Consider the following 17,773-nt stretch of genomic DNA (forward strand, 5'->3'; position numbering starts at 1 on the left):
TTGATAATGTTATTCAAATTTCATAAATCATATTGTGCAAAAACGAAAGTTGATAACAAAAATGCAAAGGCGATATCAATGTATCTATGGGTATACACACAAATAGGAAAGGTTGCCTCGAGTAGGAATTAGGATCTTGATATATATATCAAAAACTTGTAAAGTAGGTCTTGTAGCTAGTTAATTAGGTTCAACTATAAAGAGAGCCCTCGTCGTATCAGAAATCCATGTCTCTGTATGTTTTGAAGAACCGGTGAGAAAGAAAGCCAACACGGAAGCACTATGACTAACACCACACTTGATAACCGCGGTTTCAATTCCCCCAACTAGTCATACAAATTACAAATCACAAGAAAAAGAGAGGGCAACATACATGAACCTCAATGCGCAAGCGCACACACACCATTTATTACTATAATTTCAGTTCAGATCATATAAGTTCGATTCGATTCGAGATCCTATAATTTGATTCGATTTAGATCCTATAAGTTCGATTGATTCGATTCGAGATCCTATAAGTTCGATTCAGATCCTATACTCACTTAATTTAAGTTCATTCGAGATCCTATAAGTTGATTGATTCGATTCGAGATCCTATAAGTTTAGTTCAGATCCTATAAGTTCAGTTAAGTTCAGATCCTATAAGTTCAGTTAAGTTCAGATCCTATAAGTTCAGTTCAGTTCAATTCAGTTCAGATCTTATAAATTCAGTTCAGTTCAGATCCTATAAGTTTCAGTCCAAAAGAACAAGACCTACAACTTATTGAACTTGCTTTTAGAAGATAATGCGCACTTATTTTATCGAAATTTCACCAATTAACATTTTGGTTATGCTTGTTGGTTAACAAATTGCAATAACGAGTCACGACGGTCGACGAAATCCAAATTCATATGTCTTCAGTCTTCAGAAATTGATAAATTATTCTAGCATTAATTTAAGTTGATAAAGACATAAATAGGGGTGTTTGGTAAACGGTAAATTGGTGATTTTTTGGCATATTAAAGACATTTAGCATGTTTGATTCATGAATATGTTGTTTGAGTGTTTGGTAACTAGCATATTGAAATAGTAGATTGGGGCGCAATCTACTATTTTACAATATGCTGCTCCCCAAGCATATTTGATTAGTAGATTGGAGTAGATATAAATTGACATTTTTATCCTGGAAACATATCTTTTTAATTATTTGTTCATGTCCATAATTGGTCATTTTACAAAAAAATAAACAATCTGCTAAAATGAAACCGCTAATTACCAAACACGCTTAACAACTCTGCATGAGGGTGTTTGGTAAACGGCGGATTGGAAAATTTTCACCATATTCAAGGCTTTTAACATGTTTAACTCACCAATCTACTATTTTTAGTGTTTGATAAATGACATATTGAAAGAGTAGATTGGAGCTCAATCTACTGTTTTCCAATATGCTGGTCTACCCAGCATATTCATATTAGTAGATTATGAAATATGAATCCGTCAACAATCTACACATAGATATAACAATTTATTAACCAAAATCTGCTAATTACCAAACACTTCTATTAAATCTGCTAATTGAAATATACTAGTCAAACCTGTTAATTCAGTCTGTCATTTATAATCTGCTTGACCAATCAGCTTATACTAATATCAATCTGCTGATTACCAAACAAGGCGTCAAACCCGCTAATAAAATCTGCTAATTATAATCTGTTTTTGCAACCTGTTTCTGCTAATATTAATCCGTCGTTTACCAAAACTGGGCCATTGGTGAATGTACATGATTGAGTATACTAAAATTTAGTTACACTTCTATTAAAAATTAAAATAGGTTAGTTGTAATATTGAAGGAAAAATGTAGGAACAAGCATATAAATTTGCGGAATGTTAAAATTTAAAAAAGAAATGGCAAATTTGAGTTTTGGCAGTCTGAAATGAAGACGAGAAACTATCGTTAGTTTATAATATCATATTTTTATCATCACATTAATGGGTTACTTTTCCTCCGTCTTAAATTTTAGGTGAATAAATCCGTCTTAAAGAGACTCACGGAAATGAAATAAACATTGATTTTAAATAAGAAGCAAATAAGAAGACAATAATTTGCATGAGATATAGTGGATGAGTGGATGATAGGTAGTTGATCCGACCAACGTGTGTCACAACTCACATGTAACACGATTTCAAAAGCAAACAACTTATTCATGTCTACGGTCCCTACTGTCACAGTCTGAAAAAAAGACTATATAAAATAACAGTGTGTCTTGCTTTATATTATTGCTTTTGGTCTGAAATAAGACGGATAGCATGTTATTATTTGACAGTAAAATGTTTGTATTTTTTTGATAACATGTTACTATTATTTTTTCCATTATTTTCAGGGTAAAAAGTGACACCTCTAATGATAACATTTTGTAAATTCACTGCTTACATTTTATTAAAAAATGACAACATTTTGTCGGTCTTATTTCAGATGGAAAAAGTGCCCATCTGAATTCTGAAATAAGATTTTGCGATAAAATAAATGAATATTCATCTTTTTTCCTAGACTCTAATTTTCAAATGGAATTAGTTTTGCGAGCAGTAGTAATTGGATTTTATACAAAATCGTAAAATATTTACCATGGACTTAGGAATGATATTAAAAGTGGGTATTATTAAGAGTGTCATGTTAACATCAGCCGAGCTATCCTAATTTAGTGTTTTTTTTTTTTTTTTTTTTGACAACAATAAAGCGATATTTATATATATAGATATGTAAATTACAAGAATATCAGTACATGAACATTACATTGAGTACATAGTTACTAGTTTGTAAGCAATACTAACATCAGAATTGTTACAAAGGTGAAAACCACACTTATTAAATATAAAAACCAGAATTATGTTAAAACGCTGTAAAAATGTTAAAAATAATTAAAAAGAGTATTGGGAATTAAGCAGGAGGAGGAGGAGGAGGAGGATGATCCGATGTTGTTGCAAGTGTTTGTGGGAGATTGTTTGGTGGACTATCCAGCAGAAGATATGAATATGGGTGCCCTCCTAATGGAAGACAATTACACGCTTTCACCCCCGAATCGAATGCAACTCATCATCCGCAGCAGAAAGCAGCAGAGATTACCAATAATAGTAACAAGAATAAGATATGATCATTCGAATTCAATCAACATGATACACCACCGCTCCCCGCTCCCGCTCCCAACACCAAGCGCCCTAAAAGGCTTCCCGATCAATCTCGTAATCATATTATTCTTTGAACGCCAACGTCGTCAAAACCTTAGTCGGCGTTTTATCGCCCCTCTCTGCTCTTATTCCCGGTCTCAAAAAGGTACCCTTCTTCTTTTGACTGTGGTAATTAATTAATTAAACATATATATTTGCTGAAATCAAAACTTACTCATCAAATAATGTTTAGATGGATAAAACATCGGTTCTTGGTGAGGCTATAACCCATATGAAACAACTCAAAGAAAGAGTCAAGATCCTGGAGGAAGACAAAGCTAAGAGAGCGGTTGAATCAGTTGTGGTGGTCCAAAGATCTCGGGTAGTACTCGAAAAGGACGACAGCAGTAGTCACAGTAGTAGTGGTGTAACCCAAACCCATGATGACGAGGAGCAAGTATTCCCTCAAGTAGAAGCTCGGTTTTGTAATACAAGTGTGTTGATCAAAGTTCATTGTCAGATGCAAATCGGACTTCTGTCCAAGATTATCAATAAGATTGAAAATATTCATCTTTTGGTCACAAACACCTGTAGCATGCCATTCAACAATAACACTCTCGACATTACCATCATGACTCAGGTACATTTACATATACATTTCAATTCTCCTACACAAATTCTATGTTGTTAGTTTTCCGTATCATGTAACCATCTCCATTTTTGTTCTACAGATGCAACCAGATTTCGACATGGGACCTCAGGAAGTTGTTGAAAATATACGATCCATCTTTTAAATGCTACGAGTCACCCGTCTTCAGTTTGCAAATAAATTAATAAATGGTGTGTGTGCGCGCGCGCTTGCTTTTCTAGTAGATCACTTAAAAGTGTGATACATGCAGCTTTGTAATTGTCCAGGTTTGCAAAGAATCAGAAATCGACAATACGTAATGTAAAACGTTTTTTTACAATAACGATTGTCTAAAACCGTTCTACACAAGAATTATTGCGGGTAATATATGATGTCACAGGCTTAAAGCTCTTCATTTTCCATTTATTTAAGCTTGTCGATTATAAATTGTGTGCTTGTTACGATTACTCTTACGAAAATAAACAAACATTAGACATACGTTTTTATGCAATCGAGTTTGACATGTTTTTATATTTACTTTTTTCTGAACTTGTAAGTAGTTCAGATAACAATATTAATTTATTTGATAATGTTATTCATATTTCATAAATCATATTGTGCAAAAACGAAAGTTGATAACAAAAATGCAAAGACGATATCAATGTATCTATGGGTATACACACAAATAGGAAAGGTTGCCTCGAGTAGGAATTAGGATCTTGATATATATATCAAAAACTTGTAAAGTAGGTCTTGTAACTAGTTAATTAGGTTCAACTATAGAGAGAGCCCTCGTCGTATCAGAAATCCATGTCTGTGTATGTTTTGAAGAACAGGTGAGAAAGAAAGCCAAGACGGAAGCACTATGATAACCGCGGTCTCAATTCCCCCAACTAGTCATACAAATTACAAATCACAAGAAAAAGAGAGGGCAACATACATGAACCTCAATGCTATCCAATGTAACCCTAATAAATTGGGGGAAGTTGTAGGATGCATCTAAAGTAAGATGCTTCAAATGATGAGGTAGCGCATTTGTCTATATGTTTACATATATACGACTTTCATACCTTAACTTTAAACGTTCTTCTTCTTGCGTTTAAACATACACACAGAGCCAGAACCACCAAAACAATTGCCATGACTAATAAAATGTCTTTCCAAGGTGGGCTGGCGAATGAGTTCACTGAGATGATCTCTTCACTCTCCTGCACCTTGAATGATTATAACATGGTCACAAGCATGTAATTAAGATAGCATTGCTGTATACCAATATTCAAAGCACATCCATGTATTAGCAGGTAAAAGTAACTTTCAAGGGAGTTTTTTTGGGAGCTTTGGGGGATAAAAGATACTAATGAAGTAGTTTTTAATTTCGACTACCACTAGAAGCAGTACGCACATGAGAATCGTGGTTCTTAACAGAGAAGCTGATAAGGATGCAGGAAAACCACCAAAAGAATAATTTATCAGGTCAGATTACTTGTTGATGCTGACTTGTTTGGTCGGTTTTGAGTCTTTTTGACATGCGTAAAGAGAAAACCAAACAGGCAGCACAACATAAAAAAACCTTAGACTCTTCGGGATTAGATTAACTTGAGGGAGCAACCGTAGGCTATATTACATTTCAAATTGTTGATGGGAAATTGGGATTTGAAAATCAGAAATTCAAAATTGTTTGGAAACCTGGGAGGCTGGGACTTTCAAATACAGGTTTGAGGACTAAAAGGCAAAAACCAGACATGATATTACATCACCTAGGCACGCATGAGTTTGAGATTCTAACATCACTAATTATTGCAAGCAGTGTTCCATGTTAGACACACAGATATAAGTTGGTCAGGACAAGACCCCAGGTTGATAGATCTCCGACAGTAAAACTGTTTCCAAGCAATGAAAGCAAACTACTTGCTAAAATGTGTGCAGAAATGGATGTCAAAATGTCACCTAACTCAATAAGTCAGCAATAAGACAAAAAAAGGTCATAACTGTGAGTCTGTGACTAGAATCCATCATGGGCCCACCAAATTGGGCACCAACTAAATCCTCAAATCTCATACAAATTGCGTATTACGTAGAATACAATTTCCATCTCATAAAAAATGGCACCTTAAACTTCTCAAATTGCTGAACAAACTAGTGATGGAACCAAACTGCAAAATTGATTCTTCTAAATCTCAGGTAGATGATCTTTCGCAAACTAATTGATTCTTCAAAATTAAGTGAAAAAAAGGAGACAAAACTTGTAGGACGTAGCAATTTGAGAATAATAGGGAAGAATGACAAGATAGGGACACAGTGTTTTTAGGGAGTTTTGCCTTTACGGTGGGTTGGATTTCTAAGCTAGAGAGGTTGGTAATGATTTTTTACACTGTCTGAATTTCCTCCAACTAAGGATTTTGCCAGACTCCAATTCCAGATTCTATTGCACCTCCAAACCTGAGTATGATTTTTGGCAACTCCCAAGATTAAGATTCAAATCCTGGTAATCCCGCCCGGTTCCCAAAAAGGCTAATGGAATGCAGAATACTTAAATTGTGAACAATTGAAAATGTGCAGAATTCAAATTTTAGTCACCATCTGGCAACCATTTATAAGAGCATTAAAAATTGGAAGCATTTTGCGGCTAAATATATCAGAGAAAAAATTAAAGTATAATCACTCACCAGCTTCTGAACTGTGTTTGTATGTTGCTGGGAAAAGATGTCCTGAGCATACTTATAAAGCTCCATATCAAGCCTATTTAGAGCTATAATCTGATTAATGACCGATTCAGGTACCTGAAGGCGTGCCTGCAGTGGTTTGAAATGTCAGTGTTAGCTACACATACATGCCTAATGTTTCACAAACTAGCCTCGAAAGCACGATAAGCTAACTAAGCTAGTCAAGCTTTCCGCCAAAAGAGTAACAATATTACTGCAATGCCTCAAAGGCTAATGCATATGCGAGACAAAATAGGGATCATGCTCGATAAGATTGCATTACAATATATTTCAAACTATATATAGGTATTTTGAAGCTTTATCCCAGACATTACTTCAGCTTAGAGTTATTTTATTCCTCTCATCGTTTCTATGTCCCGGTTTCAAAATTCCGACCTATTGTAGGTTATTTTCAAAACTACTCTCTCCGAACATATCTTCCTACCCAATGCCATTTTTTTGGGCAAAATGCAACATTTTTTTATCCAATAACAATCACGATATTACAAATATTGGCTTTATGAAATATTTCAGGATTACTATTCTAAAAGAATGTCTTGTATTTTGGCAAAAATGGTTTTTAAATGAAATGTACAAAAAAAGATGATAGTTTTAAAAAAATAGTACAAAATGAAGACTTTTGAAAATGAGTACAAAAAATGAGGAAGTTCTAAATTAACTTTTTGGTTTATTAAAGTATATAGTTTTAAAAAAATAGTACAAAATGAAGACTTTTGAAAATGAGTAAAAAAAATGAGGAAGTTCTAAATTAACTTTTTGGTTTATTAAAGTATTCAGCCAAGTCACTAAACACTCATAAAGGATGGAAATCATATCGTGATTATTGCAACCACGGTAACATAACCTAATTCGACGTACCTTACGGATCACGAATCGATTCGTTTGTATCGGTTCGCAATTCGGAAACGAATCGATTCGCCCCCATTCGTTTGGAATTCGCTAAAATCATCAAATTAATATATGTTGTTAAAACAACGAAACACGTAGAGAAAAGGAAAAAAACATGCTCCCTCCATCCCAAAATAATCTTCTCATTTGATTTTTTCTGCATTTATATACACTTTTTTTCCTATCAAAAATTATGTAAGACTTTTTATGATGAATGTAAATATTTTATCAGCATGTTATAATTTTTATTAATTTAACACTTATTTGAGTTGAAATGGAAAAGTGCCACAAGGTTTATGTGAAAACGCCATTCTTCATAGACTATCAATCGCATAACAATTAGGCTTGCACTATTATACAGCTACGTAACGTTCAAAAGCTGATTGTGGAAGAGATGCATACTTTAGAATGCATACTTTACGGTGGATGTGCGGGCATACAAGAACGGATCGACTTAGAAATGAGGTGATTAGGGAGAAGGTGAGAGTGGCTCCAAAAGAGGACAAGATAATAGAAAATGGGTTAAGATAAGTTGGGCCTATTATGCACCGATTATTAGGCTTGAACATCGAGGAACGGTGAAGGTGGCAACTGTAGAGGAAAAACCAAAAAAAAAAATATTGGATAAAGGTGATTGAAAATCATACGAGGTTCATTGGGGTTGAAGAACGTATGGTGATGGAGAGAACATTATGGAGGGAATTGATTCGTGTGGATGATGGAGCTGGATTTTTAACTTGCTTTTTTAGTATTTTCTGTTATTTAAACTCCTTATTTATTATAAACTGCTTATTTATTTACTTTTGAGATTTTTCAAAACCTTCTACTTAAAACTCTTTATACCATCATGCTTTGTTTACTTTTAAGATTTTTCAAACATTTAACTTTTTTTATTTTGTATCCAAGTTTTTAATAAAGAAACAAGATGGTTTCAAAGAATGATTCATGTCAGCCCATTGCAAATCATTTTGGGAATAAGGCTCTAATGTTGGTTTCCGTAACACTTATTTAAGGTCAATGTTTTTTTAACTTCGGCTACTAAAGTGAAATTAAGGACATTATTATGCGAAGGAAGAGTAATAAAACGTGGGACATTGGGACTAATTACTCATATTATAAAATTAATTATTTTCTGTATTTTAATCTTTTATAAAATCAAGTGTATTAATACGAATTACCGTATTATGTTCGTTGTAATACGCCTACCATATCGTCGGACACACAAAATAGAACGAATGTGAATTTCATTTACGTATCCGAATCGACCGTACTACGAAAGTGGCGACCCTGATTGCAACATATAATATAATTTTGAATGTTAAGGAAATGAGGCAGAGACACCAAAGCTAGAAGTAGTTCACATAGCTATAATGTTCAGATCTGTAAAGGAAAAGGTACACAAATATAATACCTCCTTTGTAAAGTTAACAGGGGAAATTCTCGACAAAGAATTCACTCGCCGACGTGCCTGAGACTTTCGTAAACCGCTAATGCAGACTTCATAAGATTCCATAAGTTTTTTAACAGTCATCTTCTGAAATAAATAATAGGGCATATATCAATGACCTAACAGTGAAGAAAAATTATAGGAAAGGAGGGGCATGGGGTTATACAAAGTTGAATGTGATTAGAAAAATCTCATAATGAGGTCAGCAATGTCTCAGCAAATAAGCTTACCCTATTGCTGGTATCTTCATTGTTGGTGTCTTCAGCTATGTCAGATGAAAGTCTTCCACTTGGAATTTCACCATTTTGGCTATTCTGCAGTGGAGGCAACGCTAAGACATGTGAGTACTAGAACCCAATGCCCTTTATTTCAAGTATTAAAATTAACATGGTGACTAACCTTAAGGCTATTTTCGGAATCAAATTCTGTAAGAGGAGAGTTCTGTTCTGTAGCATTAGTAAACCAGTGTAAGAACAACTCCAAATAGCAAAACAAAAATTTTACAAGCACGTAAGTCGCATGTCAAGTCAGATACTAAGCATACAGTTATTAGTTCTTCGAAAACTTAGTTAAATCGTCCCTTTTCAGCCCTTTCTACAATGTAAGACTGTCCCCATCCATCCTCTTAACCCAAACACCAAATAACACACAGTTCTTTTTTTTTTTTTTTTTTGGGCAAACTCAGTTAAATCCTCCCTTTTCAGCCCTTTTCTACATTGTAAGACTGACACCAACCATCCTCTTACCCTAAGAAAACAAAACCCTAACGAATAGATGTAAGCTTTTTTTCCCACGATTTCAGATTCCTGTCAAGTTAGGCCAACGTCTTCTAAACACTTACACAGAACACATAAGGAAACCTTTTGCCAATACCCATACTACAAAATTCTTGTCAAAATAAGTTATTAAGTTTGAGTAAGCAATTTGATGGAGATGAAAAGGGCACCAGAGGCAACTGTATCTTCCTTTGTTAACATTTATATAGATGAAAAGAGGCGGTTCTTAGTTTGAAAAGAGGATAAGTGAGTCTACTTTTAGTGACAACTTTGTATTTTCCAATTGAAGTCTTGGGCAACAATACCTTTTTTAGGAGTTTTATATGTTAGCTAAAATGTAAAATGAGTAAAAGCTAGGAGTGGGGTAAGAAATGGAGGAAGATACAGAAAGTGTGTACTAGCGAGTCTAGTTAAGTGAGTCTCGTCTAAAAGGCGCACCTAAAATGCACGGAGGCATTTTGGCGTGCCTCATCCAAGGCGCGATTTTTAAACTAAGGGTGGTGTAAGGACAACTTACAAAAATACATAGGTGGCATCTTTCTTGCAAATCACATAAAAATTGTCGCTCATATCATTACAGGCGTTGCCTCATTAATTTAATATATTCCCTTTTTGTTAGATCTGATAATCTCTTATACATTAGCAAAAAGCAATTTAAGATCTCTTTAGGCCTCATCAGTACACGGGTTAAACTCTGTAGCAACAATAAACAGTAATGCACAGCAATTTGAAGTACTATAAGAGACCTAAGAATATACACCACCTAGCCACAAATAAATTCCTTTTACAACAAGGACACAACAGTTCAGGAAAACAATAGAAAAAATAGGTGAAAGTAAAAGCAGGTCAATTACACAAAATGAACCCAATAAGTGAATTAAAAAAAAGCAGCAAAAAGGCAAGTAGCCCACTTACTCTTTAAATTAAAACAATAAGGTTGTTAAACAAATAAAGGGTGGTTACGAAAAACAGTAGGTATTTATGAATCAACCAAACAAAGAAAAATGTAAAATTTGTGAATTGGAGGAAATATCAGCGTAACTGACCGGTTAAATTAGTAGCCAGATGGCCCATGCTAGAATTTGATCCTACCAACTGGGATATGACCTGTGCACCAACCACGTGTGCAAATGCCGTTGCCGATTCTTTGTGGTCTTCGGTCAGTCCAACATACAACATATGATCCAACCTCCTCTAGAATATTAGAGTGATAAATTAAACCCAAAGGGATTGACGAGCTTTAGAAAATGACATAGCGAGTTCTAATGTTACACTTACTTTTGCCACATCAAGCACAGAATCGCCCAGAGCAGGATGCTTTCGGATACAGGCACGTACTTCATGTGACTCTGCCATATAGGAGTTGTTTGTCAGTCCTGCAATCTGTAAATGGTCTAGATCGATCAGCCAGGTCCAGGGATAGAAGTTCGATATCAAGTGAATAAGAACATGGAAAAGAAAAGCAACATGGATTGATAAGTATCTGGCAAAATGAAGCTGAATTAGAACCTCCAGGACCGGATCTCTTGTTAGAGCCAAATAATTAAATTGATATTGAATGTAGGGGCAAGTCCAACCTCCCTATCCATAGACATTACAGCCTGGAGAATTGCTAGATTCAGAATTACTTCATTTGCAAACTAGTGTCATTAACAATTTTAAGTTGTACATAGTTCCATTGTTTAAGAGCAAGGTTAACACTTTCAATTATAAACCGTCTCACGATGAGGTTCACACTATCTATTTTAGGCCATCTCACAATAACATTCACACTTAGCTTTAATCATTTTCAGAAGCACAACTATAAGAAATACTACTCAATGTGCCCTTGCATACCCCTTCTCACTAATTTTACAAGAATTCTCACATTTTTCCCACCTATATCCCCATAATCTCTATTTGTGTCAACCAGCATACCCCACCCCCTAATCAATATCGCTTAATTTTTATGCCAGGAGTGTGTGGATTCTATTATGAGATAGAGGGAGCACTTCTGTGTACCATCCTAGATTTATAGAAAGATAGTTAAAACAACTATCTCAGTTTTGTAAAATATACAATAGCCCATGATGTTGGGAGTGCATCAAAACTAACTCCTTAAGGAAAGTTAAATTTTCTCCCTGAAATCGCTTTTCATTCACACTCTTGCCTCCTCTATGGGCCACTCTAACTTGCATAACTTGATGCACAATACAATGGCAGCACCAACACCATAAAATGAAAGGAAAGGAGAATGGAGGGAGAAAGTTGTTTTCCGTCCAAATCTTGCCCTTTGTTGGAAGGGAAATAATTTGCCGTCTAGGAGGGAAATGGAGGGATCCACTCTCTCCCCCCTACAAATCCCTCCATGTACATTTTTCTATCCAACCAAAGGAAAGTTATCCCCTCTAAATCATTTTCATTCACTTTCCCTCCAAATTCCTTTATCCAAAAATAACGTTAGTCTATAAATGATTCGGAGCAAGTAAAAGATGATCTTTGGTATGGAAAATGTCAATGAAGGGTTAGAAAAATGGAGAAAGCGACAAACATGGTAATGAAGCACAAAGGGCAAAAAAACTTTTGGAGAGCTAAAAAGAATATAAAAGATAAAGAAATGAGGGAAAGCTTTAGAAGAAAGTTAAAAAATAGTAGCCTAGCTTAAACAATAAGGTAAAAGGTAGATGTAAGACCCACTATCATTGTCACTCCTAAAAAATAGCGCAAAAAGCAAACGTAAACTATCTACCGTAACAGAGAAAGTATACTAGATATATAGTGTAAACAAAAAAATCACTGGATAAGAAAATTAAATTACAAACAAAAGTAGCTTCAACAATTATCTTAAGACCAAAACCCCATAGATAATGGGAGAAAACTATAGGAAGCAAAACACGAGATCAGCATTGCAAACATAAACGCTTACTTAAAATGCAAATCTTAAAAAGGATAGGTCAACCTGAAAAGTTGCTCCATTGTGAACAATGTCCAAAGCTATTGGATCATTGATGTACTGGTGCAGTGGCATAGCCATATCTCCCATCTCATATGAATCATTATGCCCAACATGATTTTGCTTCTTAAGTAGTCTAGCATCTCTCTGCAAATTTAAGTTGACATAAATATCTTCAAAAGAGGCTAACCCCTATGTAACACATTTTCAAATCTTTTTAGGCTATAGATTCCCGTTGGGTAAATATTACACACATAACGTTTGATGGTTTTCAACTGCAGACAACATTCACCACACATGCTCAGGAAAAGGCAGATCATTATTTAGCCACAAACTGTAATGACATAATATACCATTGCCATTGCCCATAAGCGTCACTGATAAGTAAGTGCACCATCATAGAAAAATTTTGCGCCTTTATTTGTTAATTCTGATTATGTTTATGCCTTTATGCTACTCCATGTGACACTCTTACACTGAAATCCCTAATTAAACTACAAATCCACCTATAATACTCTTGTATCCCATTTTTATCTTCCCATTTGCCTCTTCAAGGTCAAAGTTGCAAAACTTTGTCATTAGAGAACTAGACTCTATGAAGGCAATGAATCCTCTGTACATAAAAGTAACTGCTGATCATCCTGTTTTTCAATGGTTGATTTCATCGTATCAATAAAATTTAAGGGAAAAGGCCACTTAGGTCCAACCCCTCACACTGTTAGGGAACTAGACTCTATGAAGGCACTATGGCAATGACGATAAAAGACAGGCTTACCTCGAATAATAATATCTTTACAAAAAAAAAAAAAAAAAAAAAAAAACCATCATCAAATTCAAGTGACCAAGTATAATCTCAGACAGGCTGTTCTACATCCTAGTTGACGACAGAAATTCTAGGAATACTATTCAATCAAAGTCTGTTGAACTCATAAAAGAATACCACACAAGAAGAATTTATCACAGTCCGTGAAATTGGGAAGTTTGCATGGATGTATGGCACACAAAAGAATTGCATTATCACTTACTAAATGTAATCTTTACATCAATATTTCAATAATCCGGTCAGACTTCAAATTTACGTGACGAAAAAAATTGCTCTAGATAAACGGAATATCAGTGAACAATACTACGACACAGAAAAAGGGAAATCAATGAAGGAAGAAATACCAGTGAATCCATACCCTAGCAAACAGGTCTTCCCTCATCCATGGAACCAAATATTTCCAAGGCCATATATCTAGAGTGCTAACTGCATTGTTTTTCTTTCGTAGACGTCTCGCCAATTGTGTTATAGAAGTTAAATTAGAATGCACCAAAAATCTAGCAGCTACCTCAATTGAGAATTCATATGTACTGAATACACGATCAACGGGATTCCTTAATATTGTCACAACTGATGTTTTTTCCTTGGGCAGCTTTGACATCATGCTATAATCATCATGAGTAACTAATAACCTGCAGTTTGCTTTTCTGCAAATAAGATTTATAAATGATATGTCAAGAGAACAAGCATATTAAACTTGCATGCAGTCTGATATGCAGAAGCGTCAAAAGGAGAGTGCAAAAACTACAATAATATTTGTCTCAACAATATACCAGTTCCAGAGCTCCAGCTGTGGTGAACCGACAATAACAGAAAGGGAGACAAGTTTAACTAAACAAGGAAAGCTTGGTGTTTTGCTTGATATTAATATACACAATTATAAAAGGCCACACATAGAAAGCAAGTTCTGAAATATTTTGGATAACTTTAAGCATCATATGGAACTTGTTAAAATTTCCTGCAGCAGAATGCCACTAAGGAAAGGTGTGCAAAGAATGATGGAAGAAAAGGAGGATATTCTGAATCCATTATCCATTTACTTGCATGAGTGATCAGGTAATAATTAATAATCGCATTAATAATAATACAGACCAAGACCAATACACACGAGCATGTCTGCTTCTAGTACCTCTAAGTCTCTAACCAGTTTAGCAATAAAGTGGTTTAAGCCACATTGCAAAGCAAAGCTCTCTTGCTAAACCAATGATACTGAAGACAACTTATGGCTCTGTTTGGTAAATAGCGGATTAATTTCAGCATAAGCAGATTGCAAAAGCAGATTATAAATGGCAGATTTTATCAGAATGTTTGACTAGCATATTATAATTAGCAGAATTAATTTGAGTGTTTGGTAATTGGCAGATTACGATTAGTAGATTGTTAGTTTTCTTTGTAAAATGGAGAAAAATTTCCTAATTTACAATATGCTAACCAATATCTTTGGGGTAAGCAAAGATATTGTAAAAACAAACATATTGACCCCAAATATGTTGTTTCAATATGCTGTTTACCAAACACTAAAATTAGCATATTGATTAGTCAAACATGCTAAAACCCTTGAATATGCTAAAAATTGGCCAATATGCCGTTTACCAAACAGCGCCTATATGGAATAGTCTATAACAGCTTAATGTGATCTCTTCTTGCAGATGCCACCTGCAAGACTAGGTTGCATGATAAAAGACACCAGGCAGCAGCTAACCAAGATCTGTTAAACTATCCACTTTTGTTTAATGAAAAAAAAAAAGGGTCTTGGACATGAGAATATCCCCTACCCACTTTTGTTTGTCCGTTGTGTATAAAATTTATAAAAAAAGGGTCTTGGACAGGAGTATTGACCAAATGTGCAAGCAGTTCTTCTGGGGATACACTCATGAGCACAGAATATATATTGGGACGTGACGGATAAAGATTGTACGCCTAGATGAGAAGAGTGGATTGAGTTTTAAGTTTTGACATAAAGGAAATCCTAAGGTGGAACAAAACCTTACGTATGAAGTGGATTAGGAAGCTTAGCAATGGCTATGAATCACTATCGACTAGACATGTCAAAATCTTACATGACTTGTTTATTAGGGCCATGAGCCCATAAATAGCATTATTCTAATTTTCAAGTAAAAAAAATGTGAAATAGCATGAAATATTGTCATCAACAGATACAGCAAACAGCAAAGAAACCAGGTACTACCAAAGCAGCTTTTTTCTAGAGCCATTGAGATTACACTCAAATGAGACGACACAAAATTACAGAAAAATGCCGATTAAAATTATGTTTGTATTCATACCTCGGGTTGAACCGCAATTTATCATAAGAACGAGGGCACTCCAACTGAGTAGAGTACAGCTTCTTCAAGAAACTGCAAGGAGAGGAATAGACATTGCAATAAACTGCCATTCAACCCACGGACACTTAAAACAAGTATAGCAAAGGGTAAAATGCATAAGCATGTACCAGTGGAAATAAGTCCGTCCTCCCGTCCTTGGTATGTGCAAGAAAAACAATAGGTCACGGAGTGTATGCTTATCTTCTTTGAATTCATGATTTAATTGCGAAGTTGCCCATTTATTTACAACACTCTCACAGAGCTGGAAATCATCTTCCGAAGAAGCATTCACAAGCAGAAAGGCTGAAATTTCAGAGAAAAAAAAAATTACTACTGCTACTTGGCGAACACCAAAAATTAAACCAGTAACAGCAATAAACTTAAGAAGAACATACAGAACTGTTGCACACTATACTTGGTCTTAAAAAGAACGGAAAAAAAAAAAGGAAACAAACAACTCAAGGGTATGACATAGCAATGGACGTGGATGACAAATTTATACGGTATTCCAGCTTTCATTTGATCAACCATCCATAATACGAAAGCTATACTCCTATAGAAGATGCACCAATCAGTGGCAAAACGAGTAGGCTAGCAGGGTTTGTGGCAATGTAAAATTCAATTTTTTAATCAAAAGTATTTATTTTTCTAGTTTCGCATTCATTTATTTACAAATTTTTATTCATTATGAGAAATATTTTAACCAGAGGGAAACAAACAAATGATTGAGACGGACAGAGTATATCGCAAACAGTATAGTTCAAATCAGTGATCTGCTGCCTCCTACAACCGAAAATTAGAACTTTTAGACAACATTTTTCGATACTTTTGCTAATTTATCCAATATCACTACTTGTCTATTCCCTAAAATTTGTGGTCTAACTTTAGCTTCCCTTACTTGAAATCCGGCTACGCCTCGATAACAAGGAATTTAAAAGGATGATAAATTATTAATTATGGTATTATTATAGTTGAATTGCAAAAAATAGAAAACAAAAGTACCTGATCCAGTGAAGAGGAGAAGGAGAAGAAACAAAAATGGAGTGGAGTCCATAAAAAACTCCAAAATTGCTGCCAATTAATCAACATTAAGACTAAGTCAGCAAACAAAATCAAAGCATATAATAAAATCATGTTAAAAAAATATAAAAATAAATAAATCAAAGTACCAGAAGAAATTGGAGAATTATAAGCCCAAATGAAACCCTAATTATTTTGAGATTATACGGAGTATATGTAATTTGATTTTGGAAAAGGGGAAATGAAACATACTCTCTTAATAACGAGGTATCGGAGGTTGTGAATAATCTTGTGCCCCCCAAAACACAATTAACTATGATATTGGTAGTGGTGGTCTGGTGGACTGGTGGTGGACCAACTCCACCATACAAAACAATTTTTTTTTAGGACTCGCTTGAAATGAGAGTAGTTATTGGGGAGTAATAGAGCTTAAATAAACTAGAAAATGAGAAAGTAATGGAAGTTGGAGATAGAAATGGAGGAAAATAGTATAATAGTCTATTCATTAAGGGGTAATAATTACCCACTTTCTCCCTCAAGTAATGCATTACTTCCATATGTAGGTAATAATTCCTCCCTCACCACCTCTTTACACCCTCCACGACCATTACAAACCACCAATCTCCTTCCATTTCTTCTTATTTTAGCCTCTATTACTCCCTTAATAATTACTCTCATTCCAAGCCGTAAAGAGTTGGATATGAACGCAAAAAAGAAGTCATAAAGTCAGCAACTTTGTTGGCTTCACGAAAACAATGTTTAAATATCACTCCATCGAAGAAATGAAGGTCTAATTTCACATTCTTGATAATACTAGAGATTTTCCAGAGGAATTTGTCAAATACAACGAAGTGAGTTAATAATGCATAGACAAAGCTCTAAATAGTGTTAGAAATATTTTATGTGCTAATTGGTGTCTTTCTACTAATCCTTCATATCATAAAGGTGGCCGTATCTAGGTGTTGTGGAATCCCTCTATATTTAGTGTGTAATTTTTGGACTATATATAATGCACAAGCTATACATATGGAGGTTAAGAATTTAGACACTAGTTACAAGTTCCATTGTGT

General features: G+C 34.8%; 3 protein-coding genes across 14 annotated transcripts in view; 1 reads left to right on the forward strand and 2 right to left on the reverse strand.

The window, feature by feature from the left end:
- Positions 1-16,970, reverse strand: part of LOC141637989 (protein-tyrosine sulfotransferase-like) — a 103,557-nt gene extending 86,587 nt beyond the window's left edge. For all 3 annotated transcript variants that reach the window (XM_074447433.1, XM_074447432.1, XM_074447428.1), the window contains exon 1: positions 16,853-16,970. The gene's annotated coding sequence lies outside the window, so the exon portion shown is untranslated. The remainder of the gene's footprint in view (positions 1-16,852) is intronic.
- LOC141637987 (protein-tyrosine sulfotransferase-like) overlaps positions 1-17,044 on the reverse strand; it is a 51,723-nt gene extending 34,679 nt beyond the window's left edge. Inside the window, exons 1-14 of one of the 10 annotated variants that reach the window (XR_012541964.1) lie at positions 16,956-17,044; positions 16,686-16,754; positions 15,812-15,986; positions 15,645-15,716; positions 13,718-14,006; positions 12,543-12,683; positions 10,883-10,987; positions 10,651-10,798; positions 9,228-9,274; positions 9,059-9,142; positions 8,793-8,915; positions 6,437-6,562; positions 4,717-4,978; positions 255-379 (exon numbers count right to left, since the gene is read on the reverse strand). Coding sequence is in view for 5 of the 10 variants with exons in the window: in XM_074447424.1 (XP_074303525.1) it covers positions 4,835-4,984; positions 6,437-6,562; positions 8,793-8,915; positions 9,059-9,142; positions 9,228-9,274; positions 10,651-10,798; positions 10,883-10,987; positions 12,543-12,683; positions 13,718-14,006; positions 15,645-15,716; positions 15,812-15,986; positions 16,686-16,737 (1,512 nt within the window). In the remaining 5 variants the exon portion in view is untranslated. Of the gene's footprint in view, positions 1-254; positions 380-4,636; positions 4,985-6,436; positions 6,563-8,792; positions 8,916-9,058; positions 9,143-9,227; positions 9,275-10,650; positions 10,799-10,882; positions 10,988-12,542; positions 12,684-13,717; positions 14,007-15,644; positions 15,717-15,811; positions 15,987-16,685; positions 16,755-16,852 lie in introns of those variants that run through there. The other 9 variants (XR_012541963.1, XR_012541962.1, XR_012541960.1 and 6 more) reach the window with 9 other exon arrangements.
- On the forward strand, positions 3,282-4,192 carry LOC141637993 (transcription factor bHLH25-like). The gene is made up of 3 exons (XM_074447446.1): positions 3,282-3,308; positions 3,396-3,782; positions 3,874-4,192. Exons 2-3 carry the CDS (start codon positions 3,396-3,398, stop codon positions 3,934-3,936), a joined length of 450 nt encoding a protein of 149 aa, XP_074303547.1. The 5' UTR covers positions 3,282-3,308; the 3' UTR covers positions 3,937-4,192.
- Positions 17,045-17,773: the final 729 nt, after the last annotated feature.

Source organism: Silene latifolia, unplaced genomic scaffold (assembly GCF_048544455.1).
Source record: "Silene latifolia isolate original U9 population unplaced genomic scaffold, ASM4854445v1 scaffold_159, whole genome shotgun sequence".
Classification (NCBI taxonomy): Eukaryota; Viridiplantae; Streptophyta; class Magnoliopsida; order Caryophyllales; family Caryophyllaceae; genus Silene; species Silene latifolia.

What these genes read in the sequence shown, in the direction of transcription:
- LOC141637993 (XM_074447446.1), top strand. Translation starts at nt 3,396, where the DNA reads ATGGATAAAACATCGGTTCTTGGTGAGGCTATAACCCATATGAAACAA. An exon ending in ACATTACCATCATGACTCAG is followed by an intron (nt 3,783 to 3,873) that starts GTACATTTACAT and finishes TTTGTTCTACAG; the next exon opens with ATGCAACCAGATTTCGACAT.